Source organism: Callorhinchus milii, unplaced genomic scaffold, assembly GCF_018977255.1.
Source record: "Callorhinchus milii isolate IMCB2004 unplaced genomic scaffold, IMCB_Cmil_1.0 Scaffold31, whole genome shotgun sequence".
Lineage (NCBI taxonomy): Eukaryota > Metazoa > Chordata > Chondrichthyes > Chimaeriformes > Callorhinchidae > Callorhinchus > Callorhinchus milii.
In genome coordinates this window covers 60,530-88,395 of record NW_024704772.1, presented here as the reverse complement: position 1 = coordinate 88,395, position 27,866 = coordinate 60,530, and the positions used below count along the sequence as shown (strand labels likewise).

The 27,866-nt window shown below is 46.9% G+C and overlaps 4 protein-coding genes across 4 annotated transcripts; all 4 read left to right on the top strand.

The window, feature by feature from the left end:
• Nucleotides 1-224: 224 nt before the first annotated feature.
• ccdc134 (coiled-coil domain containing 134) lies at nt 225-4,509 on the top strand. The gene is given in 7 exon segments (NM_001292120.1): nt 225-271; nt 2,052-2,157; nt 2,565-2,686; nt 2,945-3,029; nt 3,422-3,603; nt 3,731-3,799; nt 4,244-4,509. Coding segments are annotated over 6 exon segments (678 nt in total). The 5' UTR covers nt 225-271; nt 2,052-2,063; the 3' UTR covers nt 4,370-4,509.
• A 1,102-nt stretch (nt 4,510-5,611) lies between these two features.
• srebf2 (sterol regulatory element binding transcription factor 2) lies at nt 5,612-19,680 on the top strand. Its single transcript, XM_042344914.1, has 20 exons — nt 5,612-5,788; nt 8,229-8,377; nt 8,444-8,699; nt 9,101-9,273; nt 9,934-10,080; nt 10,342-10,566; nt 11,144-11,258; nt 11,497-11,660; nt 11,952-12,138; nt 12,351-12,535; nt 12,699-12,960; nt 13,502-13,668; nt 14,045-14,213; nt 14,363-14,456; nt 14,581-14,690; nt 15,349-15,481; nt 15,808-15,976; nt 16,785-16,991; nt 17,351-17,462; nt 18,100-19,680. The coding sequence occupies exons 1-20, from the start codon at nt 5,713-5,715 to the stop codon at nt 18,318-18,320; spliced, it is 3,321 nt and encodes a 1,106-aa protein (XP_042200848.1). The 5' UTR covers nt 5,612-5,712; the 3' UTR covers nt 18,321-19,680.
• A 1,112-nt stretch (nt 19,681-20,792) lies between these two features.
• On the top strand, nt 20,793-21,598 carry LOC103189765 (profilin-3). The gene has a single exon (XM_007910270.2). The coding sequence runs from the start codon at nt 21,102-21,104 to the stop codon at nt 21,513-21,515; it is 414 nt and encodes a 137-aa protein (XP_007908461.1). The 5' UTR covers nt 20,793-21,101; the 3' UTR covers nt 21,516-21,598.
• Nucleotides 21,599-23,247: 1,649 nt separating this feature from the next.
• nol12 (nucleolar protein 12) lies at nt 23,248-27,247 on the top strand. Its single transcript, XM_007910299.2, has 6 exons — nt 23,248-23,376; nt 23,789-23,894; nt 24,486-24,534; nt 24,918-25,057; nt 25,791-25,909; nt 26,109-27,247. The coding sequence occupies exons 1-6, from the start codon at nt 23,309-23,311 to the stop codon at nt 26,272-26,274; spliced, it is 648 nt and encodes a 215-aa protein (XP_007908490.2). The 5' UTR covers nt 23,248-23,308; the 3' UTR covers nt 26,275-27,247.
• Nucleotides 27,248-27,866: the final 619 nt, after the last annotated feature.

Below are 27,866 nucleotides of genomic sequence, written 5' to 3'. Positions count from 1 at the left end.
TGCCTTTTTATTGGATTGTATTGGATTAATGTCTGAATGGTGTCAACTTGTCATTTACAAGTGACACGTGGCCAGAGCCCGGGCGGGTTTCCGGGTGCGTCACAAGCCACTGACCAATCATGCGCTGCATTCCCGCCCGGGGAAAGACTACAATTCCCATGATACAGTGCGCGACCGCGCGTGCGCAGTGATTCCCGGCGCCGGGCGGGAAGTGTGCAGCCGGGACATGAGTCAGGACAGCGGTGTCTGCGGCGCGGGTCCGGGCCCGGCGGTCAGTCAGTGTGTGCGGGCGGCGGGGAGGCCCCGGGGCTCACCCTCACAGTGCGGAGCTCTGAGCCTGTGACGGCCTCCCGTGACTTATTATAATAATAATAATCCTCGTCCCGGGGTTTCACTGTGTAGTAACTGTTCACTGTGTAGTGACTGCTCACTGTGGTGTAGTGACTGCTCACTGTGGTGTAGTGACTGCTCACTGTGGTGTAGTGACTGCTCACTGTGGTGTAGTGACTGCTCACTGTGGTGTAGTGACTGCTCACTGTGGTGTAGTAATTGTTCACTGTGGTGTAGTGACTGCTCACTGGTGTAGTGACTGCTCACTGTGGTGTAGTAATTGTTCACTGTGGTGTAGTGACTGTTCACTGTGTAGTGACTGCTCACTGGTGTAGTGACTGCTCACTGTGGTGTAGTGACTGCTCACTGTGGTGTAGTGACTGCTCACTGTGGTGTAGTGACTGCTCACTGGTGTAGTGACTGCTCACTGTGGTGTAGTGACTGCTCACTGTGGTGTAGTGACTGCTCACTGGTGTAGTGACTGCTCACTGTGGTGTAGTGACTGCTCACTGTGGTGTAGTGACCGTTTACCGTGGTGTAGTGACTGCTCACCGTGGTGTAGTGACTGCTCACCGTGGTGTAGTGACTGCTCACTGTGGTGTAGTGACTGCTCACTGTGGTGTAGTGACTGCTCACTGTGGTGTAGTGACTGCTCACTGTGGTGTAGTGACCGTTTACCGTGGTGTAGTGACCGTTTACCGTGGTGTAGTGACTGTTCACCGTGGTGCAGTGACTGTTTGTAGCTGATAATGGTGTTCACGGGGAATCTGATCAATTACAGTAGCTCAGTGTTTAACACATTTGCCTCACAAGCGAGAGGACCCGGGTTCGACTCCCGGAGAGGGTGCAACACTGCACAAGTTTCCTCACTCGCACACACGCAGCTGTTTACAGCAGTCAGGAGGAACCCGCGTGTTAGTCGATTGGCAGATCCCTTTCCAGGGGTTATAATCCCTTCAAAAAAATAATAACGTGGCCACTCAATCCACGACTGTCTGTGGAGACGCTGCTGTACGCAATTGGCTGCTGCGTTTCTCCCACAAAATACAGTCAGTTGGCTTTACAGTGTATCCTGTGAAGCGCTTTGGGATATTTCCACGATGTGATGAGGCGCTACATCAAGTGCAAGGATTATTATTAATATATTATTATGGACGCAGGAATGGCAGATGTCTTCATTGGAATGATGTGTATGAATATTGGATTGTAACATATCCTACAGGATGAAGGTTGAGAAGTATAGGAGTCTGATTACAACAACAACTTGCATTTATATAGTGCCCCTCACGCAGGGTAGCATCCCAGAGCGCTTGATTAGTGAACGTTGACTGGAAAGTTTTACCATCACATCTCCTTGTGGGGCTGGGTTTCTGCAGAGGGGAATATCTGCCAGACTTCCAATCCTGATTGCTGTCCAGAGAACTTTCTGCCAGAAAGGAAGGTGAATTTGGTGGCACAAGGGAAAGTGGAAATACTGCACAGTTGTTCGGGGCTCAGGGCTGGTCTCCTGTGCGCTTTCCTTGATGAGTCAGCAGCTCTACGGAAAAGCAATGTGACATTTCTATTTTCTACTGAATCAGTGTGTGTAATTCACTGATTGGAGTTAAAGAGAGGGTAGTTTGAGTTCAGACAGAATAGATACTATGTGTTATGCAGTAAGATTATAATAGGTCCCACCCTGCTTGATTATTGATTAACTAAGGTGTTATTTTTCTCTAAAGCATCTCCTCGGCATGGATGTGCTGCAGGTCTGTGTGATTGTGCTGAGCTTGTGGACAATTCCAGTCAACTGTCAAAAAGAAAGCCTGGATTCAAGTTTGGAAATTTGTATCCTTTCTGGCGATGCCAATGATGAGTTCTCGCTGTATTAGATTATATATTATATATTTTTTTTTTCTGACTCTTAATTCACCAGAAATATCAATGCCTAGTGCAGTCCTGAAGTAGGAAGGGGAACGTGTGAATGTATGAAATGTGTTAGTAGCCATTGAAGGGAGATTGAATTCCAGCAAATGAAATTGTCTGCAGTGTACCTTTAGGGTGAAGAATGTTGTACATCATAACCAGTTCCATCATGATGGTCACACAAGTGACCTTGGCAGAGCCGGTGTTTTCTATACAGTGAGGATTTAGCGCAGTAGCAATCGTGTTGCACTAGGATTTCAGGAAAGTGTAGGAATTGAATTGTATTGTCTCTATCCGTGTGCGTTTTCCTGATTGGTGCCTCATCTTAGATAAAAAACTTTTTGAAACAAAACGCAAAGACCAGATGCATGCGCTGAAGAACATGATTGAATTGAATGACATTAACCAGCAGTACAAGATCATTGACATCATGTTGAAAGGACTATTCAAGGTGAGTCAAGAGAGATCACTTCCCCCTACATCCCCCGCTCCCGAGGGGACTGTGTGAGTTGTCAGTGATCGACACCGACTCTGAGACCAAGAACACTGACTGTTCCTCAGTGTGTCTGTGCTGCTTATTGATTGTAATAATAAAATGACACAGAAATTATGAACAAGCTGAAGACAAAAAAATAATTTTGTAAAAGTTGCAAAATGTTGACTTTTCAAAAAAATGGTGAAAACACAATCTGATTTTTATTTATCTCAGGTTCTGGAAGATTCTAGAAGTGTCTTGACAGCTGGTGACATCCAACCTAATGGTCCCTTCCCGAGGGATGAAAAGCTGAAAGATGGTTTGTCCAGTATATTGCTGAATATTGTTTTCCTTAAATGATTTTTGTAACACAGTTTTTTACATCATTGCTCAGAGACGGTGGATAGTTTGCAATCTTGCGATGTGCTACACATTGCTCGGACGTTGGTGTGGTTCTGGTTTCTGCCAGATTATTATTATTGTCTCAGAGATCTGCCCATTACGGGCAGGGCATGTAATAATAATAATCATCATCTTGCATTTGATATAGCGCATTATCACGTCATTAAGGAATCTCAAAGCGCTTGACCCAAGTACTTTCTAATTGTCTCTGAAGCAACCAAGGCTTTTGCCAATGTGCTGAATAGATTTCTCTGCCCTCCCTTCCCTCGTAGTCATTAATTTTATTTAACATTCTGCCTTGTTCTCCAGCTTATTCACACATTGTTGAAAACACAGCGTTCTTCGGGGATGTGACATTGCGTTTTCCTAAGATCGTCCACCATTACTTTGACCACAACTCCAACTGGAACAGCCTCATCCGCTGGGGAATCAGTTTCTGTAATCAGACAGGGGTTTTCGACCTGGGTCCCCATACACAGCTGCTCAGCCTGGTGAGAGCAGAGTCTTTTCTATGGTTGCTTCTCTGTGTACGGGAGATGAACATGAAATTGCAGCAAAATAAAGTACTGTGAGTTTCAACACCTCAGTATTTATTCTGTTTTTCCTTTTCCTCCACAGATGGCTCAGGAGCTGGGGATCAGTGAGAAATCAGCCGACTACAAGAATCCATTTAAAGACGAGAAAGAGGTAGGATGCACTTTTAAATCAAGGATGTTCTCAGAGAAATGTTTATCTTATGGAATAATAGTCAAAGCACAGAAACAGGCCATTGGGACAGATTATCAAAGTCCAATTTAACTTTAACCCTCAGACCCTGTGCATGTTCCTCGTTGTCCCGTTACTGATGTGCATGTTGTTCCCCGCCCCCCCACCCACAGGTCTTATTTGGTCTTATTCGCAAGGTGTCCTGTTGATATTACAACTTAGGTTGTCATTGGCTGGAAAACTTGAGCAGATTAATCAGAAAGATATTATAGAGATATCACAATATATGCTGAGAAGTTCCCATCTGTGATTTTTGTCCCAAAAAAGCATGTCTGTGCACTTGGCAATGTTTCCCCTTTGAGATGTTTCAAAATGTCGACATATATAAAAATGCTTTTGTTGATCCCTTGCCTTCCATTGTCCCAGTTTATCCACAGCACAGACGTGTTCCAAAAGGCTTTGAAAGACGAGGAAAAGAGAAGNAAAAAAGAAGATAAAAGGAAAGAACTCCGTAAAGGACCAAGGATCACAAAAACACGGAATGAGTTATGACCTCTGAATGTCCAGCGATGTCCCAGATGCTGCTGCCGTTGCCTGGAGTTGGTTAAATGTTCCACTATCTTAAATCTCTGTATTTGTGTCAACAAAGCCATTGTGGCCAGGCAGTGACCTATAATATAGGTTTGCACTCGAACTGCTAATTTATCTCCAACGAGGAAGTTTATCATTCCGCTTTTTAAAACTATAACCCATTCAACAGAATTGAGAGCATTCTTTGTGTGTGTGTCTTGGCGAGGGAGGGTGAGTGCATGCGTGGGGGGGGGCAATGAAACACAATCGTCAGTGACCTCATTGGATTACCTCAAACGTACATTTGCCATTTTAAAACAAAACATTGAATTTCCTCTTGAAACACGAGTTTGGCTACACAGAGATTGGAATCCACCGTGGTGGGATCAGCCCGGTTCATTGGCAAAACTTGGGAGGGCAGACCAGTCCCTGGGGCAGGGAATCATCCCATTCAGTTCCCATTAATCCTGCAAACCAAAGCCCTAACGAATAGGGTGGTCCCAGCTGGACAAGCAGCCGGAAAGCTGGCCAGACAGTGATGTGGACAGCAAGTTGTGCAGTTTCGACTGGTCAGACTCCAGCAGTTACCCCAACGCACACTCTGGGTTCCCCCCGAGCCTTGGCTCTTCCCAACCTGAGCCCTAATACTTTCTGGAATTAGGTTAGCAAGATGTGTCCCTCCAGAGAGAGCGGGAGAGAGCGCATTCCATTCCAACAATTATTCCTGGGATTTCCATGTGTAGGTGCGATGAATGGAAATCTCAAGTTGGTTTGGAGACTCTCGAGCACAGTGATGGGTTTCCGCAGTGTATTTGTGGGCGAACACGAGCGCCCTCCTCTGGTCAGTCACAGCAGTACAGGGAGCAGTAGTGCACAGCACCTCCTCTGGTCAGTCACAGCAGTACAGGGAGCAGTAGTGCACAGCACCTCCTCTGGTCAGTCACAGCAGTACAGAGAGCACCACCCAAGAGAGCCCCTGGTCGGTCACGAGTACAGGGAGCACTGGTGCACAGCGCCCCCCCCACCCCTGTGGCCAGTCACTGCAGTACAGGGAGGCTCGCTCCTCTGACGTGTGTCGGGGAGCCCCGCCTGATGGCTGTGAGAGGTTGTGGGCGGGGCTGTCGCCATGGTGACGGATGTTCTGATCGCGGACGCTGCCTCGCGCCACAGCCGGGGCGGCCTCCCATTGGCCGGCGGCGCGTCTCGTGTTCGGCTGGTGCCAGTGGGCGGGTGACGTCAGCGCAAGATGGCGGCGGGGAGCGCGCGCGGGGGCGGCGGCGGGAAGTGAGGAGCCGCGCGAGGAGGAGAGAAGCGGCGGCGCCGACATGGACCCCGCGGACCTGACACTGGACCCGGCGCTCGCGGCCCTCAGTGACGAGCTCAACTTCGGGGACATCGACGGTGAGAGCGGCTCCCGGTGTTTGTCACTGGGTTTACCCCCCACAGCCCCCCCCCCCCAGCCCCCCACAGCCCCCCCCACAGCCCCCCACACACACTGCCCCCCCCACACTGCCCCCCCACACACTGCCCCCCCCACACACACTGCCCCCCCACACACACTGCCCCCCAACACTGCCCCCCCCCACAGCCCCCACACACTGCCCCCCCCCACAGCCCCTCCCCACTGCCCCCCCCACACTGCCCCCCCCACAGCCCCCCCACACACACTGCCCCCCCACACAGTGCCCCCACACACACTGACCCCCCCCCCACAGCCCCCCCCCCACAGCCCCCCCCCCACAGCCCCCCCCCCCACAGCCCCCCCCCACAGCCCCCCCCCCCCCCCTCCCCCCCCCCCCCCCCCCCCACCCACAGCCCCCCCCCCCACAGCCCCCCCCACCACACTGCCCCCCCACACACACTGCCCCACCACACACACTGCCCCCAACACACACACTGCCCCCCACACACACTGCCCCCCACACACACTGCCCCCCACACACACTGCCCCCACACACACTGCCCCCCACACACACTGCCCCCCCCACACACTGCCCCCCCCACACACTGCCCCCCCACACACACAGCCCCCCCCACACACACTGCCCCCCCCACACACTGCCCCCCCCACACACTGCCCCCCACACACACTGCCCCCCCACACACTGCCCCCCCACACACTGCCCCCCACACACACTGCCCCCACACCCCACACACACTGCCCCCACACACACTGCCCCCACACTGCCCCCCCACACACTGCCCCCCCCACACAGCCCCCCCCACAGCCCCCACACACACACAGCCCCCACACACACACACAGCCCCCCCCCACAGCCCCCACACACACAGCCCCCACACACACACGCCCCCCCCCCACACACTGCCCCCCCCCACACACTGCCCCCCCCCCCCCCACACACTGCCCCCCCCCACACACTGCCCCCCCCCCACACACTGCCCCCCCACACACACTGCCCCCCCACACACACTGCCCCCCCACACACACTGCCCCCCCACACACACTGCCCCCCACACACACTGCCCCCCCACACACAGCCCCCACCACACACAGCCCTCTCCCCACACACAGCCCTCTCCCCACACACAGCCCCCTCCCCACACACTGCCCCCACACACACACAGCCCCCACACACACACAGCCCTCCCCCACAGCCCCCCCCACACACACAGCCCCCCCCACACACACAGGCCCCCACACACAGCCCCCCCCCATACACAGCCCCCACACACACACAAAGCCCCCCCCTACACAGACCCCCCCTACACACACACACAAAGCTCCCCCACACACAGCCCCCCCCCCCCACACACACACACAGCTGTAATAATCCCTTTAAGAAAATAATAGATAAATAATAATTTGGTCACTCAGTCCATCCCTGTGGGGGGGTCACTGGCTGCTGGTTTCGCTCACAAAATACAGTCTATTCACTTTGCAGTATATTGTGATGAGCCGCTGTATTGTTGTTGTTATTATCAGGTCATTGAGACACGTCACAGGAACAATCTGTTGAGCGACAGCGAGAAAGTCTGTCTGTGTGTTTTGAGCAGCTTTTGTCCCCGTGTCACTCACTGGCTGATGGTGTGAGGATTGACCTGTCACTGACACGGCTGCTCGGGGCAGTTTGTTGTGTGTCTGAGGGGCTCAGGCCCCGACTGTGTCACACCTTCTGCTCCGTGTCATGTCAGCTGGACAGTTTGCAGAACAAACTCTCTGTGTTTCTGACGTTGTGACAGACAGGAAGCAACACTGTGATCTCTGCTTGTGCTGCGTGTTTACACACTGATACCATTCCCACTGGATGCTTTTAGGATTATTTATAAATGTTAACAATATCTGTGATGGAGTTTGTTTGCCAAGTTACGATTGCAAAGAAGTTATTCTGTGTGAAGAATACTTATAAATTGTTGTTGGGGATTGGCTTCTTGTTCAACAGGAACATCGAGTGTCAGTTTCAGATAGTCTTAAAACGGGGGGTTGGCAATGATGACACATTCACGTCACATCATCCTCATGTTGTAACGCTCTCCAGTTACTGTGGATTGTGGATCTCATCTGAACAATTCTGCGATGCTGGAAGTCACTTCTCATCGTTAATTACTGATTCCTTATACATTTAACATGTCTGGACATTTCACAGATGGGTTTTAAGAACATAAGAACCTTTGGTACATCTGACCTGATCTGCTATTTTATTAGTTCGGTTCTATCCCTAATATTCTGTGTCACCCTTTCAAAATCCTTAATTGCTTAAATAATTTGGATGCAGAATAATAAATAATAAATACTGTGCAACACTGTAGACATCTTTGTTTCCTCACTGCACCAATCCGTGCACTTGATTGACATCAGATGTTTTATTCTTTGCCTCATCAGAAATGTTGGAGTTTGTCAGTGGTCAGGTGGGGGATTTCCCAGACCTGTTTGAAGAACATTTCAACAATGAAAAGTTGGAGCAGCCGCCAGTTCCTACCCAACAGCCACAACCCCAACAACAAGTGCAGCAGCAACAACAACCACAACCACAACAGCAACCACCACAACAGCAACAACAACAAATACAACTGCAATTACAACCACAACAACTGCAGCAACAACAACAATTACAGCCACAACAACTACAGCAGCAGCAAGTTTTACAACAGCAGTTACAGTTGTGTTCCCCGCCAGCTCTGACACAGGTCCCAGTACCCGTCTCACACAGGACGACGCCTGTACTTCAGCCTCGGCCTTTAGTGCAGTCACAACCACAGCAGCAAACCTTCATGATCACTTCAAATTTCACTCCCACGCAAACTCGCTTCATCCAACAGCCTGTACTAGCCTACCAGAACCCTAGCTTCTCAGGTACATGTTATTATTATTATTACTACCACACATTGTTATTACTATCACATATTGTTATTACCACATATTATTATCACATATTACTGTTATTACCAAAAGTTATTATTATTACTAACACATTATTATTACCATATGTTATTATTTTCACCACATGTTGAGATTACATTTATAGGATGTAGTTTAGAATGTCTTGCGGTTGCTTCATGTTTGTCTGTGGGACATTGCTGGGTGCAAATTGGTTGCCGTGTTCGCTCACAGAATATACAGTCACTTCATTTTACAGTGGATCCGGCAAAGCACTTTGAGGTGTCTTGACGACGTGATGAAGCGCTATGTCAAATGCAAGTATTATTAAAGTATTATTATTAAGTTATGTTAAACATTGGCTGTTTTTCTTGCAGTTCTTCAACCTCAGATGCAGGGCCTGGTGACCTCTCAGCAGATCCAACCGGTCACTATCCAGCAGCAGGGTCTTGGGGCTCTGTCCACTCACAGGATGTTCACCTCAGCAACAACAGCCACCATCCAGACCCTCACCCCAGCCTCCGCCACAATCTCACCACAGGTACAACAGGTAATCACAAACAGAAGCCTGTATTTATATCATTCTTTTCATGTAAAATAAACTACTGACCAGCTTTGGCAAATAAGATTAATTGCAAATGATGGAATTCACGTTTCGCACCCCAAATATCCAGTCAATTCATTTTACAGTATATTCTGTGAAGTGTTTTGAGACGTCTCAAAGACATGTTAAGGCACTGTATCAAATGCCAGGATTATTATTATTTTCGGCAAACAAGGAACTCACTATATCTGACAAGCAGCAATGCAATAATAACAAAAAAGTCACATGCATTTTGAATGAATTAAAAAAAAAAAAGAATTTTGGTCACTCAATCTGCAACTCTTTGTAGGACACTAATGTGCGCAATGGGCTTCTCTGTTTCGCTCACAAAATATATAGTCAATTCACTTCATATTCTGTGAAGGGCTTTGAGACATTTCGAAGACATGATGAAGCACTATATCAAATGCAAGGATTATTACTATAATTGGAAAAGTTAATACTAAACATTTGTACATTTTTAAAGTTGCTACTGTCATACAATGTGTTAAAATAATAATAATATTTCTCTTTTTCCATCCCATCATAAGTGAGTTCTCCTGTTAGCTAAGCTATACAAATGTAATTTGTTGTTATTCCGTAAATAATTGGATTTTCTCTGTCCAGGTGCTGGTGCAGCCTCAGCTGATAAAGTCCGACTCCCTTGTCCTCACAACTTTGAAATCTGACCGCAATCCAGTTATTGCCACGATGCAGAATCCGACCATCACCACATTGACAACTCCAGTGCAGACAGCAGCTTTGCAAATGCCGGTGAGTTCAGTTAATCACAGTCAAGCAGAGATTGCTTTCTTGAGAGCACTTCTGAGGAGTAGCTGGAGAAGTTCATGGGCCAAGGCTGCAATAACTGGTGCTTGTGTAGGTGCGAATCCCTGACTGTCCAGTGCCTTAGGACGTCCTCCTGACGTGAAAGGCGTTGTACAAATGTAATTCGTTGGTGTGGTTTACAGAGGAGAACTGAGACAATGTACTCAGTGTTTGGTAGATATCTGATTTTGACTTTATTAACCACAGACGCTGGTTAGCAGTAATGGAACCATTCTGACGACTCTGCCCATGATGGTTGGCCCAGACAAACTTCCAATCAAGCAGCTCGTTGGGAATGGGAAGTTCCCAGTGGAAGGCCTGAAGGAGGGTGAGAAACGAACTACACACAACATCATTGAGAAACGTTACAGATCATCCATCAATGATAAAATCATTGAGCTGAAGGATCTGGTGATGGGGTCTGAATCTAAGGTAAGTCACTTACTGAAGGAGTTTATGTAGAAACAAGGTACATTGTTACAGTAATTGCTTGGCGCCTGTTAACGCTTTTTTTAATGCAATTACTTTTTTGTGTACAGCAGCGTTCAACCAATAGCTGTGATTTGAGTGAGCAGTTAATTGTTGACCAGGAGATGGGAGAAGCTCTTTTATCCTATGTAGATCGTGTCACAAAATCTTTTAATGTCCAATTGATAACAGCAGGAGGGGCGGGGCTTGTATTCTCAGCCAAAGGTTGGCACCTCTGACATTGCAGCGTTCCCCAATACTGCCGTGGGGTATCAGGCCAGGTGTGGGGCTCGAACCCACAACAATCTGACATTACCAACTGAGCTGGTGCTTATACACAAACTGTTCCCATGCAGTGCTCTGCTATTTCTGTGAAACATAAACTTCCCAGGGCTGAAGGGAAATCTTTAGGAGAAGTTTGAATGCCTATTGTTGCAGAACTCCTGTGCTGTTTGTTTCGGCTTCACTAAATGTATTTGGTTGAAATCTATGATTTAAATCCAGAAAGGCACTCACTACTTGGGCTTGGCTGTATTTACAGATGAACAAATCTGGAGTCCTGAGGAAGGCCATCGATTATATTAAATATCTTCAACAGGCCAATCACAAGCTGCGTCAGGAGAACATGGCACTGAAGGTGGCCACACAGAGAAGCAGTGAGTCAAACATATTCATTTGTGTAGTATGTTCATTCCCCACAATTTCTCTGTTAGTGATGGTGTCTGGTGGCATTTCCCTTCAGGAACTATTAACTACTGACAATTCTCAGTCCTGTTGAATCTTGTTGAGAATTGATTATGCTCCGATATTATGTTTTCCACTTTATAGATGTTTAAGTTTAGGCCTTGATTTCAGTTGTTGTTGATTTATCTTTTCCTGTCTCTGCATTTACAGAGGTTCCCAAGGAGATGGAGATTTCCTGTCTGATGGACTTTGACGTTGATGTGAAGGAAGATTTTTTCTGCACACCACCACCCTCCGACTCTGGGTCTCTGGGCACCTTCTCACCTTGTTCCATTGACTCCGAGCCGGGCAGCCCCCTCCTCGAGGACACCACGGTAATCACGTCCCCACCTTGCTCGCCCCACCATTGCCGGGCAGGCCTTAAGCCACTCTCCCCCCACTCTCTTGAACTCCATCCCACAGTCCCTCCGCCTCACCCACTGGACAGTGCGTGTCAGCAAGTTATGTTAGTGGCTGACCCTGATCCTGTTTCTCTGTGTTCACCTGACTGTCGTACAGTGTGTGTATTTCACATTTAGTAAGCGCTCCAGGACGCTACTCCACGTGGAGGGCACTATATAAATGCAAGTTGTTGTATTTCATTACAGCTTCTCTGTTCTCCTCAGGTAAAGGAGGAGCCCCTGTCCCCCCCTGCCCTGGCGATGCTCGATCGCTCTCGTATTCTGCTCTGCACCCTGACCTTCCTTTGCCTTTCCTTCAACCCACTCACATCACTGCTTCAGCGGGGAGGCCACTCGGACCTGGCTGAAGGTGCTGGACATCACGGGAGAAACATGCTGGGACTTCAGTCTGGTCAGTGTTTAATCATCTGTGTGTGTGGAATGTGCCGTTAGGTTTATACACGTGTACTCCTTCAAATCTCTACTTATTAATATAAAAATAGACCTTTTTTTCAGATTGTTTTCAGAGCTTTAGGATGTCTTCCTGACGTGAAAGGTGCCATACAATTGTAATTTGTTATTGTTATTTACTAAAGTTTCCTTTTGTTTACCTTCCCTGTTTAGAGGTCTCCAGAAGTTGGTTAGATTGGATGCTGCCCACGTTAATCCTCTGGCTTGTGAATGGCGTCATTGTTCTGAGTGTGTTTGTTAAACTCTTTGTTTACGGGGAGCCTGTTACACGTCTCCATTCCCAATCGTCCATCACGTTCTGGAGACATCGCAAGCAAGCGGACCTGGACCTTGGCAGGGTAGGAACTGAACTCCGTTTGCTTGGATTGTGTTATGTTGGTGTCTGATTGGTGATTGGTATGTGGCAGTAAATTATATTGTAATAGGCAGTATTTACATAGTAACTGTAAAATGTTTTCATGCAAAATAAACGTCTTGAGCCAACAATGTGTTTTATCTCAGGGTGACTTTGCTGCTGCGGCTGGGAACTTGCAGACCTGCCTGTCGGCGTTGGGCCGGGCATTACCGGCTTCGCGGCTGGACCTCGGCTGCAGCTTATGCTGGAACATCCTCCGACACAGCCTCCACAAGCTGGTGGTGACGCGGTGGCTGCTGAGGGTGACACGCGGCCTCAGGCGAGGGCTTCACATCCAGGAAGAAGCTAAACTGAGTGCCCGAGATGCTGCCCTGGTTTATCACAAACTGCACCAACTGCAGCTCACAGGTAGGTTCCCATCGTCAGCATCCAGGATGAAAGACAGGAGAATGGGAAGTGATCAGGTGTGTGTGTGCGCACAAGTGTGTGTGGGGGGAGGGCAGGGGAGGGAAAACAACCACACATTTCTGTGTAACAATCTGTGAAGGTTGCCTTGTGGTGTTGGCTTGTACCCATTGGAGGTTGTTGTATCTTATTTGCGATTGGGTTGGATTGTACTCGACTCCCATTGGTATAAGTCTCTGGTGGCCAGCCTGGTGTTGGGGTGTGCTTGTCTCCCTGTCTGGTGTTGGGGTGTGTTTGTCGGCCACACGTAAACAGGTAAAAGAGGGACCAGAACCTGGAAGTCCAACTAACCCTGAGAAGGCCACAGGCCATGTGGCTGCAGCTGACACCAGCAAACAGCTGGTCCCTAACCTGCCCCATGGGTTTCCCTGACATTGACATTGTTCATCTCTTCTCATGTCTAACAGTTGCAATGTCAAACAGAAGTATCAGGTGGTAAAAGTTAACAAGAAAGCTTTGTCTTTCCTGCTTCCCTTAAACACAGGTAAACTGGTGGGCAGTCCTGTGCAGGCCATCAACCTGGCTCTATGTGCTGTCAATCTGGCAGAGGGGGCGGCAGACAAAATCCCGCCAAGTCTTATGGCTGAAATCTACGTGACGGCTGCCATTTGCCTGAAAACCAGCTTCAGTAACAAACTGTGCTTCTTGGCAGTAAGTAGATTGTCTCACTAAGCGGTGATAACATGCTGCTGTACATTGGGTTGTCTTTAGGGTAAGGCTCACAGAGGCCTGGGGCAAAATACAATACCTGCATTTAATGGAAAATCACATTTTTTTAATGAAAGACAATGAATCAAAGAAAAGTTCAACTGCTAAATTGGTGCTTTTTATATCCTTCCCATTTTACTTCTCAACCATTACTTCTGTCTTTAAAGAGTGCAATGCTTTCACCCGCCTCATCTATAAAATCTGAATTATTACATTCCTGGAAAATCCCCAAATGCAGATTTTGTAGGTTTTATCAAAACATGAATCAAGGCACTTGCATTTTACCGACAAATTGAATGAATTATTTTCCCATTTTTAGCATTATTTCCTGTGTGGAGCCCAGCGCGTGAGTCTGTCACCTGGTGCTTATGAACAGGACACGTTTCACTGGCTGTTCCATCGTCTGGGCCGCCAGTTCTTTGTGAACTATGATTGGTCTGTTAAATCCACTCGGAGCGAGAGTCTGTATAGCTCCCCGAGGAACCCAGGTATGGACGTAATAAGAAGCTTTATTACCCGAGGTTAATCTAGGATTCTGTGTCACATAGTCTTGTGTTCGCTCCAGGCACTGTTATCTCCTTTCACTTGAAATGATTAATTGTAAAATTGTGATGACAATTTTCTTTTCCTGCTACAGTTGATCCAGTTGCTCAGGTGAACCAGGCATTCTGTGAAAATCTGCTGGAAAAAGCTGTTTACTCTCTGGTCCGGCCAGAGACTGAGGGAGCTGGGTATGTATTATTGGTCTGATGTAACTCACTGCTGCGTTCCTCTTATTCTTCGTATCATAAACATGTCAGACTGGCTCGGGTCAATTAGCTTTACAGTAACCAGCTTGTTTCTCTGCTGCTACAGAGACTTCTCCAGTGCCTTTGAATACTTGCAATTGCTCAATAGTTGTGCTGACACAGCCAGGAGCTCAACCCAAGCGTTTGCCATTGAATCCAGCCTGAGAATAACCACAGGTGAGAGCGTAGCCTAAAGACACAGAATAACCTTAGAGATAGAAATATATGTTTAACGATTATAATAGTAAGAAGTAAGTTTGTAGGTTTTGTAGTTAAACGTTCAGAAACAAATATTGACTTTGTTGCTTTAGTCACTTAACAACAGGTTCTTGTGAATGTCGTGTTTTTAATATTTGTTTCAAGTTTCATACTTGTCATTTTGTGACGTTCCTGGTTTTATGTTAGTTGATTTAAAAGCAACATACTATTTTGATGTCAATGTAAATCAGCTCCTCCCATCATGGTTCTCTCTAGTGTGCAGTTATAACAAATTGACTAATGACCGTTTGCTGCGGGTCTGGTAACGTTGAGATCTGTGTGAGCTCTTTTGCTCCCATTAGAACCCGCTTTGCAACAACTATCTAATGATTTCTAACATGTTAATTTCTAATGGGAATCCCCGATATGGAATCCACGTGGAAACTCCTTTTAACGTCCTCACGGTGAGAAAGCTTCCTCCCAAAGTATATCGAGATGTGGCTGCCTGTGCGTGGGTCTGGTTTTCTCATTACAAATGGTTGCCTAATTGGGCCTTGATGAAAACGTTACACAATTAATTTATAATAATTAAAAACAATTCTCTTGATGCTCGTAAATGGAATGTTTTTATTGTCAGTTCCTGACCCCGTGAGCAAGTGGTGGTCATCGCTTGTCAGCTTCGCTGTACACTGGTTGCAGGGAGAAGATTCCACAGCAAAAGGATTGTTTGCTGAAGTTGAGCGGATCCCCAAATCCCTACAGATGTCAGAGTAAGTGAGACACATCACCTCCCACCTGGCTCCCATTGCCATCCCTACACCTGGCTCCCATTGCCATCCCTACACCTGGCTCCCATTGCCATCCCTACACCTCAATCACTGGCTGTAAACGAGGTACATGGATAGGAACATCTCAATCTGTTCTCCACTCATTTTATTTTGTTGCTATTTGTTCAGTCGCATCTTTTCATTTATTCACCCGGTGAGAAATGCAACTGAGATTATTATTAATTATCAATATTATACGTGATGTCAACCTCTTGGTGAGATCGAGAAGCCTTTTGTGTTGTAATTGTCCTCTATTCCTTGCTGTACAGGAGCCCATTACCAAAGGCTGTGCTTCATGTCTATAAGGCGATGCAGGCCACCATGTTGGGGAAATCAGACGCCCATCAAGCCACATTCTTACATTGTGAGAAAGCCAGTGGTTACCTGTGGAACAGCTTGACTGTCTCCAGCCCACAACTTGATGTAAACCTTCACAAGGTAAGACGGGTGTCATTATCCCAGCCCTTTGCTGGTTATGGTCAGACATTACTAGTTATGCTGGTTATGGGGTCTGGAAAGCATCAGATGTACAAACAGCCTCACACTCTGCGAAGGGTAAAGATAAGGAAATTCGGCTTCTCCCCGAGAGTTTGTGCCTCAATCTGATGGCCACGTGTATTCGTGTTTTTCTCAATGAATGTTGATGGTGGTCGCTGTGGTGCATTGTAGTTGCATTGCATGTGCCGCCATGTTGTGCAATGTGTCTGCAGTGCAATACAGAGGTCAGCAATACAGAGATCGACATCTCAAAACTTATAGTAGTGTCTCTGCAGCGTCACCCCCAATGTGGTCCCCAGGGCAGTGTCTGTGTCATCCCCTATGTAGTCCCCAGGACAGTGTCACCCTCAATGTAGTCCCCAGGACACTTGTCACCTCAATGTGGTCCCACTGCAGTGTCACCCTCATGTGATCCTGAAGACAATAACTGTGGAAAGGCAGATAGGTAAGTGAAGTGGATGTCCTGACAAACTATTGTTTCAATCCCAATCCTCATCACTTCTTCCTCAAAGAGAATTGAAAATCAGATTTGCTCCTGAACCAATGTGCAAATCTTTGGATCATTTATTTTGTGACAACAGTATTTTTGCCACATTTGTGTCCATTTATCTTTATTTTGACTGTTGGTGTACATTATGCAAAACATTATCTGTGAGAAAATAAACCGTGTTCTTTGTGTTGCAAGAAACCGAGCCTGACTCTGGTACTAGACATTATGCAAACCTCTTCACACTTCTCTCTTTGACAGGCTGTGCAGTTGCTGCTCTGTGACATTTTGCTCTCGATTCGTACCACTTTGTGGCAGAAACCAGCCAACGGCAGCCAGGCCCTGGGGGAGGCCAGCCAGGCCCTGGGCGAGGCCAATCAGGCATCCAGTCTGGAACTAAAGGGATTTCAGCAAGACCTTAGCAGCCTCCGCAAACTGGGCCAGACCTTCAAACCAGCAAATCGTAAGGTAATCAAACATCGTAACGAAATCAAACATTGTGTTAGTCTTTGGCAATTACCCACCGTTAATATCTATTATAGCTGTTACGGTATCAAAGTGCTTTTGTTTACATTATTGCCCTCTTGAATACTGGTGTCAATAATAACATTTTAATGAAACAACAAACATACTGAACGATGCTCTGTGACTTTCTGCTTCCTGCCGTGGATCATTGTAGAGACTGAAAGGTTAATAGTAAGAATCTGCGTTTAGATAGCACCTTATGTTAAAAGTAAATATTGGGCAAAGAGCAGGAGAGTGGGTTTGAGCTAGACGCCTTTTTCACTACAGGAAATGGACGATCATTTTTCCTCACTCTCTTGCAGATGTTTTTACATGAAGCGACTGTGCGCTTAATGGCCGGAGCGAGTCCAACTCGAACCCACCAGCTGCTGGAGCACAGTCTGAGGAGACGCACGGCTCATCCCAGCCAGCAAGGTGAGCATCTTAGTTTGTCCCAGTCCCCCTCAAGCCAAACCCTAACAGTCCTATCCAGACAACCTGGCCGAGTAGCGTTTACGGGAAGAGCTGGTTAAACGGCAGCCGTAACAACAACAACAAATTGCATTTAAACAGCACCTTTCACGATGGGAGAATATCCCAAGAGCTGGACATCAAGGGTTTGCACCCAAGCTGGGGGTTCAAATCAAGAGTGGCGGAGAGTAGTGGGGGTAGGAGGGAGGGTGGCCAAAGGCACGGTCAGAGAGGAATGGAAGGCAAGGCCGAAGCACACCCTCTGGGATCGAATAGCCTTGGTTCCAGCCAACCTATGCCTCGTACCCTCCGGAATTGGATAAGCAGGATATGTCCCTCCAGGGGAGAGAGAGCATGGTCCATTATGGATATTTTCATGTATGTGTGGCATACGTGGACCTCTGACTGGTTTGAAGACTCTTGAGCACAGTTAGTGATAGGTGTTAAAACAATTACCATCCCTGTATGCCAAGCGCTTCAAGACAGCTCGAATTTGTGATGGAGCAAGAATATTTATTATTTACATTTGTAACAAGGGTAGATTGAAGCTCTCTCTGTCCCGTGAAGCAGTAAAGCCACAAAATGTTGTTTATTTTCACAGGTGAATGTGATGCTCTCCCAGGCCAGCGGGAGAGAGCAACAGCCATTCTGTTGGCTTGTCGCCACCTTCCCCTCTCCTTCCTGTCCTCCCCTGGTCAGAGAGCAGTGATGCTGGCAGAGGCAGCTCGCACACTAGAGAAGCTGGGAGACAAACGCTCAGTCAACGATTGTCACCAAGTGATCATGAAACTGGGAACCGGGACCACCATCGCAGCGAGCTGAGCAACGCAGACCCCGGGAGGAGGAGGGTGGGCTACAGCTGTGTCTATTGCCTTTGACCTGGTGCCTGTGGCCCATGTCATTGCCTTCTGCTCAGCTTCTCTCATTTCACACTGAAAATACCAGGAGAGACTGACTGGCTCACAGCTGGTAATGTCCGATCACTCTCTGCTGATGTGATATTTTTGTTATTGCTGTTTTGTTGATGCTTGCGGCACTGTTACTGTTATTAATTAAGGAGGACACTGAGTTGGTCCAGGGTGATGTCTAGTCCTTCAGTTTATAAATAAAGCCTGGAGAGTGGAAACGATTACTTTCTGTTCAAACATTGTTACAGAATGAAATTTCCCCCTATTATAGGCGAGGTTTCCTGAGCTGAATGGCCAAGTCATTTGGAACTTTGTAGGAGGCCGTTCCTGGTATTGTACTGGAGTAAGACTCCCTCACCGGGTAAACTACTGTTTTGCCGCATTTCTCGTGATAGTAATGGAGCACAAGTCCATCTAGACTAGTGTCCCCTGAAATGTGCTATACATTGAAAGGGGTCATCATGATGTTGCCTTAGTTGGTTCTTCGAAGACGTATTGTCTTGATGCTTATACTTATCTGCAATGAGTCAAATCAACCTGCATCATATTTTCCACTGATTTGAAAAGTTAAGCAAATTATTGTTGTGTTTTGTTGACTTAATTCAGCTTGGAAATAATGTTTAAGTTTTGGGAAGTTACCAAGCAAAAGACTAGAACAGGCAGTGTTTAGATTATGTATACATGACTTGTATATATTTGGGGAGAAATATTGTAATAGTCCTCTCACTTGTCTATCTGCAATTGAACTTTTGTGCTTTGGACCACAAAATAAGTTCAATTTTAAAGAAAGGCGCTTTGGGAGATGTATTTAGTGTCCCATTGATGATGATGTTGGAAGCAAAGCAATATTACTTTCAGAAGTAATTAGGACCAGAAATGAACAGTTGTTGGAGCTGGACAGATTGTACAGATGCCTCTTTTCCTGGTCTGTTACCAGGTATAATTTGTGCTTCTCCCTTGAGAGATTAGTGACGATGGTTTAGAAAGTGAATGGGGTGCTGGGCTGTCTCTGTTCTGTCAAATGTTTGACCTAAACAATGCTTTCTTTCACTGTCTGTTTTATTAAATGTAAATATTTGGGGTTTTGAGTATCTGCTATTTTAATTTGGGCGTGTAAAAAAAAGATTTTTCCAATCCTGATTGGTGTTTTTATTTATTCGAATATAAGAATGTATAGAACGATTTGAGATGTTTTTGAACCCAAAACTAGGCTTGGAATATGGAATAGAAGAAGTACTTATGTGATGAAGCAATAAATCCGTCTTACCTTTCAAGGTTTGTTTTCATGTTACCCTTCCATCTTAGCTTGGACTCTCCGAGAATATTCCGACTTTCTCAATGTAATGAAAGGAGCCATTTAACAGCTAAATCCTGATCTCACAACCTGTTCTGTTGCCTCACTAAAGTGTCGTATTGCAGTAATTATTGTAACCATAGCAACTCATCCGGGGTTTCATTGAATATGGCAATTCCTTTGTATTTCTTAAATGACGTGAGAAACTGTTTGGTCCTGAAAGCCAATACATCATAATAATTCTTGCTTTTGATATTGTCAAAATTTCCCAAAGTGTTTTGGGTAAAGTGTGTATTTAGATGCCTTGGGACGTCCTCCCGACGTGAAAGGTGCTATACAAATGTAATCTTGTTGTTGTTGTAGACAAAACCAACAGCCAATTTGCACATAGCAATATCCCAAATATCCATGAAGTAAATAACTAATTTTAGCTGGAGATTTGTTTTCCAGGAAGTTTGAAATTTCTTCACTCATAGAATTACATAAATGTTACAATTTATGTTATACAAACGTGTTCAAATCCATTCACTCCCTGGTACCTTTGACCTCCTCGCTCCCCAAATCCAACCCCTCCGCTCGACTGGTACCGGCTCCTGCTTGTCCCTCGCACCCTCCGCCCCACCATTGGAGGTTGCGCTTTCAGCCACTATGCCCCCAAACGCTGGAGCATTCTCCCTCAATCCCTCCGCCTTGCTCCCTCTTTCAAGTCCTGCCTGAAAACTTCTTTGACTGTGCTTACGGCCACCTCCCCCCTCTCCCCGGTTCAGAGTCAGGCTCCGCCACTGTTAAGCGCTCTGAGATGCTGCCCTGTGTGGAGGGTGCTATATAAGTGCAAGTTAGTGTTGTTACAGCATAGAAACTGGTCATTGTGACCCACTATTCCATACACCTCGCATGAGGCTCCACTGCCCTCTTAATCCCCTTTCTATCCCCTTCTTACAGGCATCTTCACCCATTGAGTTTGGGTTTGGATTCATTATCACCAATGGCTATTGAGAGTGAATCAATGAACTCACTGAAACAGGGAATTTGATAAACATGAAGGGAAATGGGGAAAGATTTGTGAAGGTGAAGCACTCTGAGACATTCCCCATGTGAAGGGTGTTTTATAAATGCAAGTTGTTGTCAAGTCTGGCTAATCAAAAGGAGGTGATTTAGTCATTTGGAGACTATGGGCCTAATGTTGGGGGCAATGGCTGCCCAGTGCAGTCGGACGTCATAAAGCAATGTTGTCACTGTTTTATGACCTCATTGAGGGGTCAGATTGCTCATTAGCTGACGTCACAATGAAGGGCAGTTTCTCTAGGCAGCGACTGGCAAACGGTCCTCACATCGAGGAGGTCCAGTCGCTGAGACGACATTCAGTAACGTATCTGAGATCAGGATTAGACGAGGCGAAAGATGGCCGACTGGAAGAATTACATCAACACTATACTGAAGGACAAGAACGTGGAGGATGCTGCCATTGTGGGACATGCTGATAACAAGTCCGTCTGGGCTTCCAAGCCAGGGGGAGTGCTGGCTGCCATCTCCCCTCAGGAGGTCAGCATGTTAACAGGACAGGATCGCAAGGCTTTCTTACAAACTGGCATTACCATCGGAGGTAAGAAGTGCTCCGTCATCAGGGACAATCTGATGATCAACAACGATGGAGTGATGGACGTGAGGATGAAGGGAGGTCAAGGAAAGAGCATCTGCATCGGCAAAACCATCAAGACTATGGTATTTGTGATGGGCAAGAAGGGGATCCATGGAGGAATTCTCAACAAGAAGGTGCATGAGATGGATAACTTCCTGAAGCAGAAAGGCTTGTAGAAGAGAAGAGAGCCAAGACAGGAATGTTTGAACATAAAGATTTTCTAAAATAGTTGATTATAATAAAGTCTACTTGAAAGCAACCTGCTGTCTCCATGGGATCTAAATTCTAGCCATCTAGAAGATGTGAAATGCGCTATATCAAATGCAAGGATTATTATTATTATTAAACTATTGTAAAGTTTTTCCATTTTTAAAACATTAACAATAGTGTATTTTCCTTCTTAAAGATTTGACAGATTAGCACAGGTGAATGAATGTAAGAGACCATTAAGAACATTGTGGATTTGGATTGCACAAATCTGTGATTTTTAAAAAGTTTAATCACTTGTCCCACTTTCCCCCTTCCCTCCATTACACCACATGCCGCCCTCCCACTTCACCTTGTGTTGTGGTCCATGATCAGGTGGTTGGAGTGTCATTTAGAAAATATAATAAGAGGCCATATGGCTTATTAAAATCTACTCCATGCGCAGACCCTGTACAGTCTATGGTAAACTCTACACATTTATTTGACATGAGGGAGAGTTGCATTATTCCCTCGTCACCCAATCTCTCACATCTACTGGTCCAACATCCACCTCTGAAACATGACAGGTAAGATTTGTCCTGTAAGTCAGGACTCGGGGACATCGCAGACAGAAACCTGTCACTCAGTGTTACATTACTTCAATCAAACACCAAGACCAAATCTGCCTTTTATCTCGCTCCAAGACACTCTGTGTGAAAGATGCTCAAAAAATATAAGTTATATAAAATACAAGTTGTATAACATATTCTGGCTGATTTCATTTTCACATTAAATGCAGTTGGTTTGCTACTGGTTTATTTGGGTATAAAATCCTGTCGATTCAGGTCTTTGTTTTTGCAGATGGTTTGCAATGTTCTGGGCCCATCGTGGCTCCCGGCACTGGCTGTCCCAGAGCAGCAAACCCACGTGTCCCATCACTCATTCCCTCCGCTCAAACCGCCTCCTTAAGGCAAACCCTTCCCTCATACATACCCTCCCCAACTCTCCACTCACACCACTCTCCACAACCATCTTTCCTGTACAACCCAAATTCCTTTCTGCACCACTCTCCTCCCTATCCCCCGCCCTCTCTCTTCCTGTTTTCAGGTCTCTGCTGAAGACCTTTCTTTTCGACCGCGCCTTTGGTCCCCCCCCTCCCCCCCTGGGCTCGGCGCCGGATCTGTTCCTGTAAAGCGCTGTGAGACGCCGTCCGGCGTGGAGGGGGCTTATAAATCCAAGTCGTCGTCGATGTTGTTGTTGTTGAGAAAAAAGATGTGTTTAGCTTTAACCACTCCACAGTACAAACCCTGACGTCAGTTGTTAACCCTCTGATGTCTGTTCTGCTTCTTGTTTAAGTAGAACATTCCCACAATGCAGAATCTCATACGAGATTGTGACAGATTATAAAAAATACGACAATAAATCGGTCATTTTCAATCCCCACTGTTTGTGGGGACACTCACTGCGGCGCAATTCGCTGCCGCGTTTCAACAACAACAACTTGGATTTATATAGTGCCCTCCATATGCCGGACGGCGTCTTAGAGCGTTTTGGCCACAAATATACGGTCAGTTGAGTTGACAGTGTAACCTGTGAAGTGTTTGAGACGATGTGACGATGTGACCAGTCACTGGGGCCAAACACCGGGGTTCGTATCAATGGCGGTCACGTGTCCTGGGGGGGAACGTATTATACGCGGAACCCAAGTCCGGGGTTGGGGGAGTCCCGGATGATTTGAGCGGTGGGACCGACCCGGACCGGAAGTGGGGACAGGCGGCTGAAGATGGGAAAACGGCAGCACAAAGCCGCCCCGAGACCCGGGAGCGTCAGCTTCAGTGAAGAGAGCAGGAGGTCAGGGCCCCCACTCCGCCCGCCGGGCCCCCACACCCCACGCCGGGCCCCCACACCGCCCGCCGGGCCCCCACACCGCCCGCCGGGCCCCCACTCCCCACAGCTGTACCCCCGCCGGCCCCGACCCTCAGCCCCGATGAGCTCAAAGTCCCCGACTTGGGGTTTGAACCCACAATTTTCTGACACTAAAACGAAAGCGCGAGTCACTGTCTGACCCGAACCCTGACCCTAACTCTGACCCTAACTCTGACCCTGACCCTAACTCTGACCCTAACTCTGACCCTAACTCTGACCCTGACCCTAACTCTGACCCTAACTCTGACCCTAACTCTGACCCTAACTCTGACCCTGACCCTAACTCTGACCCTAACTCTGACCCTGACCTTGACCTCCGTGATGTTCTCTTCTACAGGGAGTTTCTGACGGGTTTTCATAAACGTAAAGTCGAGAGGAGAAAAAAAGCCACAGATGAAATCAAACAGAAACTGAAGGAGGAGCAGAGACGAGTGAAAGTAGAGGTGAGAAACTCAGCTAAACACTGCCTTTGGGGCAGAGAAGATTATCAACAACAACAACATATTACACTCGTAGAGTGCCATTCACGGGCGACAGTCGGGGGTTTTGAACACGAGCTGGGAGTTTAGGTCAGGAGAGGTGGAGGGTGGGCGGGTGGCCAAAGGCAGGTCGAAGAGGAAGGTCTTTTGACGGGACTTGAAGGAGGCGAGAGATGGGGTGAGACGGAGGGATAGATTTTATCACAACTAAACAACAACAAACTGCATTTATACAACTGTTTTGTGCTGATCTTAGACAAGGAAACAATAATGTTAGCTCCGGGCAGAAGCTGGGGTGGAAAGTCAGGCCCGTCTGCGATGCTTCTCTCTTGTCTAATCTCATTCACAAGTGGCTCATCACCTTCAGAAGAGGATAAAGATTATTTTTTTATCTTTCAATACTAACACAGTAATTACACATTTGATTCACCTCATGAATTGAGAGACATTGGTTGATGTCAAAACTACTTGGAATCAACACGATTGTATGTTTTCAAATATATTCACAAGCGCTTTTGATACTTGCCAACTAACTGTTTTGTCTTTGAATTTCAGAGACACAAAGAGTATGTGAAGATGTTCCAAGAAAGGAAGGAGGCTTTAGGTAATCTGTGACCAGCAGCTCAATTGGAATCACGTTCTCTGTTTAAATGAACATCACATATGCTGTTCAGCAGTTTTAAGGCTGAGATATGTTGTACTCCCTTCCCCTCTCCTCCCTTTCTGCAATGAAACGTTCCCAAGCCCCGCCCTGTTATTATCTGAAATGCAATTCTTTATTGTAAGACAACATCAAAGCTTTTGCTTCATTTAGCACAAGGGCACAGAACCATCTTGTGTGTGTGATTCCATCTGAAGTGAAAGGCGCTTTACAAATGTCATTTGTTGTTGTGATTAGTGAGAGTTCAGGGAGATTTTCCTTTCGGCCCGGGATGCTACCCCACGCGAAGGCCGCTATATAAATACAAGTTGTTGCTGTTCTTACAGAGGAAGCTGAGGAGTTGGACCAACTGGTGACGTCCCAACTGGAATCCGTTCAGTACGACCATCCCAACCACACCGTCACTGTGACGACCATCAGTGACATTGACTTGACGGGAGGCCGGCTCGGCCTGGGCTCCGAGCAGGTGAGGATCGAGTTTCCATCATCATCAGCAAACACTGGGGCTGCAGGTTCTGACAGGCTCATATCTGAAAAAGGGGACATTGAGAGGATAGAGGAACAATTGTGTCAGAATTTACTGATGACCTACTGTAGGTGATTACTGATGGAACCGGATATGGTAGGGTGGTCCTAGCTGGACAAGCAGGAGGAAAGCTCGCAACAGGCTATGTAGGTTTATCCCAACGCACACTCTGGGATTCCCAAGCCTTGGCTCTCTCCAACCTGTGCCTTAATACTCCCTGCCCAAGTGGCTGTTCGGCCCTTCCAGGTCCTGCTGATGATCCAGGCCTCACTGTGCTGTCATCAGCAGTGAGTGCCCTGGAATACTGCGGACCCATCTGGCTCAGGAACTGGACTGGAGACCGTCAGCGGACTGGCTCGATTCTGACATTCTGTTGTCAAACATGTCACCTTGGAGCCAGTTCAGCCGCAAGGAGAACCTGCTGACCTCCTCCCACAAGGAGCCAAACTGCAACTAAACAATTCCTGTCACATAGTTGCAGGAGGGGGTTAAACCTGATGGGCATAAACCTTTGGCACTTGCCTCACGGACACTTGTCAGCACTGAGGAGATGAGCGTCTCTTGGAATGAGCACCCCCTGCTGAAGCTGGAACAAATCACCTCATTCTCCCAACAATTTATCACAAACCAGGATTATCTGGCATCAAATGTGATGTTCTGCTTATTTTTACAGCCAGAAGCGGCTCGGAAACAGCCGCCGCCACAGAGTAACGTGGAAGAGGGAGAGGAACCATCCACAGAAAAGGAGAATCCTCTGCCCAGAAAACTGTCTGAGCCCATCATATCCAAAAAGTAAATCTAATAATACTAATAATAATAATAAATGAGGGGCAATAACTGCATTGAGAGGTTTAGAGGAGTAACCGAGAGTCACTGATGTTTGTGGTAACTGGGAAACTGAAATTAGTTGCTTTAGGCTGTTATTTGGATGAAATGATTTGATGCCCATTTCAGTAACCGATGTTCAGTCTCTGTTTTTCTTTCCCTCCAGAATCTCCTCGCTGACGTCTGCTCTACATTCGACCAGTGTGAAAAAAACTAAGGGAAAGAAGGTGAAAAATGTGACCGATGAGAACAAGAAGGTGGTGAAGGGCAAGACAAGCAAGTCCCAGAGAAGGAGAAGGACTGGCCGGCCAGGAGGGGAGAAATGTCACTAGCAGAGACACATGTGGTGTTGCTGCCTTTGGAGAAGGTGCAGCTCATCAGATGGTTTTGCTGAACATTGAGCAGCTGTTTTTGTAGTTTTGCTGTTGACAACACCAGGTCATGGCATTCGTGAGTGACCGGCTCCTGTCAGACTATTGCTGACATGTGGACCAAAGGCGGAGGGGGATTTCTGGAGTTGTCTTGTTTGGTGGGGGTGGGGTGGGGAGAAGGAGACACGAATGTTCTTAAGTAAGATATTCTGATTGACGTTTATTGTTTTCCTTTAGCTGTAAAACTCTCTGTGGGACTCCACGTGTTTACTATGATTTTCTTTATTTCCTTTCCCACAGCAGCAGGTACTTTTGAAAATGTTTACATTGTCAGAGGGTTTGGCGTTCTCGAGGAGAAAGTGAGTAGACAGTGTGTGAGCAGGTTTACACAGCGAAATAACACCCCAAAATAACAATCTCTCTTTTATATATTGTAAAACAAATATCAACTTTTTACGTTTAGTGTTTATTATTAGTAATTATTAATCTAAACGAGAAAATGAACGCTCTTAAAATGAGATCTGGGTTCAACTAGTGAACAGGACAGTGAGCAACACATTCAGGTGGGGGCGATTGCACTGATGACTCACATGTGGATCTGTTGAGAGATAAAGCGATTTACAGATCAGCAGGAATATCTCCCGGCAGCTTGTGAGGTTGTTTAGTGTGAAATGAGCTGAACTTCCAGCTTCATTTTTTTTGTTTTGAATTTGAGTCTGAATTTTCAGTTTTGTTCTGAGGCCGATTGTCACCGACCTGAGGCTCATCTCCTGCCTGGCCCCCTCCCCCACACCGCCCCCACCATTACATCCCTCCCTCATACTGGCCCCACCATTACACCCCTCCCCCACACTGTCCCCACCATTAGATTCATAAAATGTTACGGCACACAAGGAGGCCATTCGGCCCATCGAGTCTGTGACGGCTCTTTGACAGAGGAAGTCACTTTCACTAACCCCAATCACCAGGTTTCTCCCCATAACCCTGCAAACCCGTCTTCCCCAGATACCTGTCCAGTTCTCTCTTAAAAACTGTTATCGAATCGGACGTCACTGCCCTTTCAGGCAGATCATTTCAAATTCCAACAACTCACTGAGTGAAAAAATTTCTTCTAACCTCCCCTCTGCTTCTTTTGGTAGATATCTTAAGACTGTGACCACGTGTCACAGACACCTACCAGGGGAAACAGCTTTTCCTTATCTCGCCTGTCGAAACCTTTCATGATCTTGAAGACCTCTATCAGGTCCCTGCGTAACCTTCTCTGTTCTAATGGTAAAAGTCTTAACTTCTCCAGCCTGTCCTCATAGCTATGGTTCCCCATTCCTGGTATCATTCTCGTGAATCTCCTCTGCACCCTTTCCAGTGCCTTAATGTCCTTCCTGAGGTAAGGTACCCAGAACCGGACGCAGTACTCCAGCTGAGGCCTAACCAGTGTTTTGTATAGATTAACCATAACCCCTACTCTTATACTCTATGCCCCTACTAATAAAGCTCAGTACACCAAATGCCTTTTTTACTGCCTTATCTACCTGCCCCGCGACCTTTAATGATTT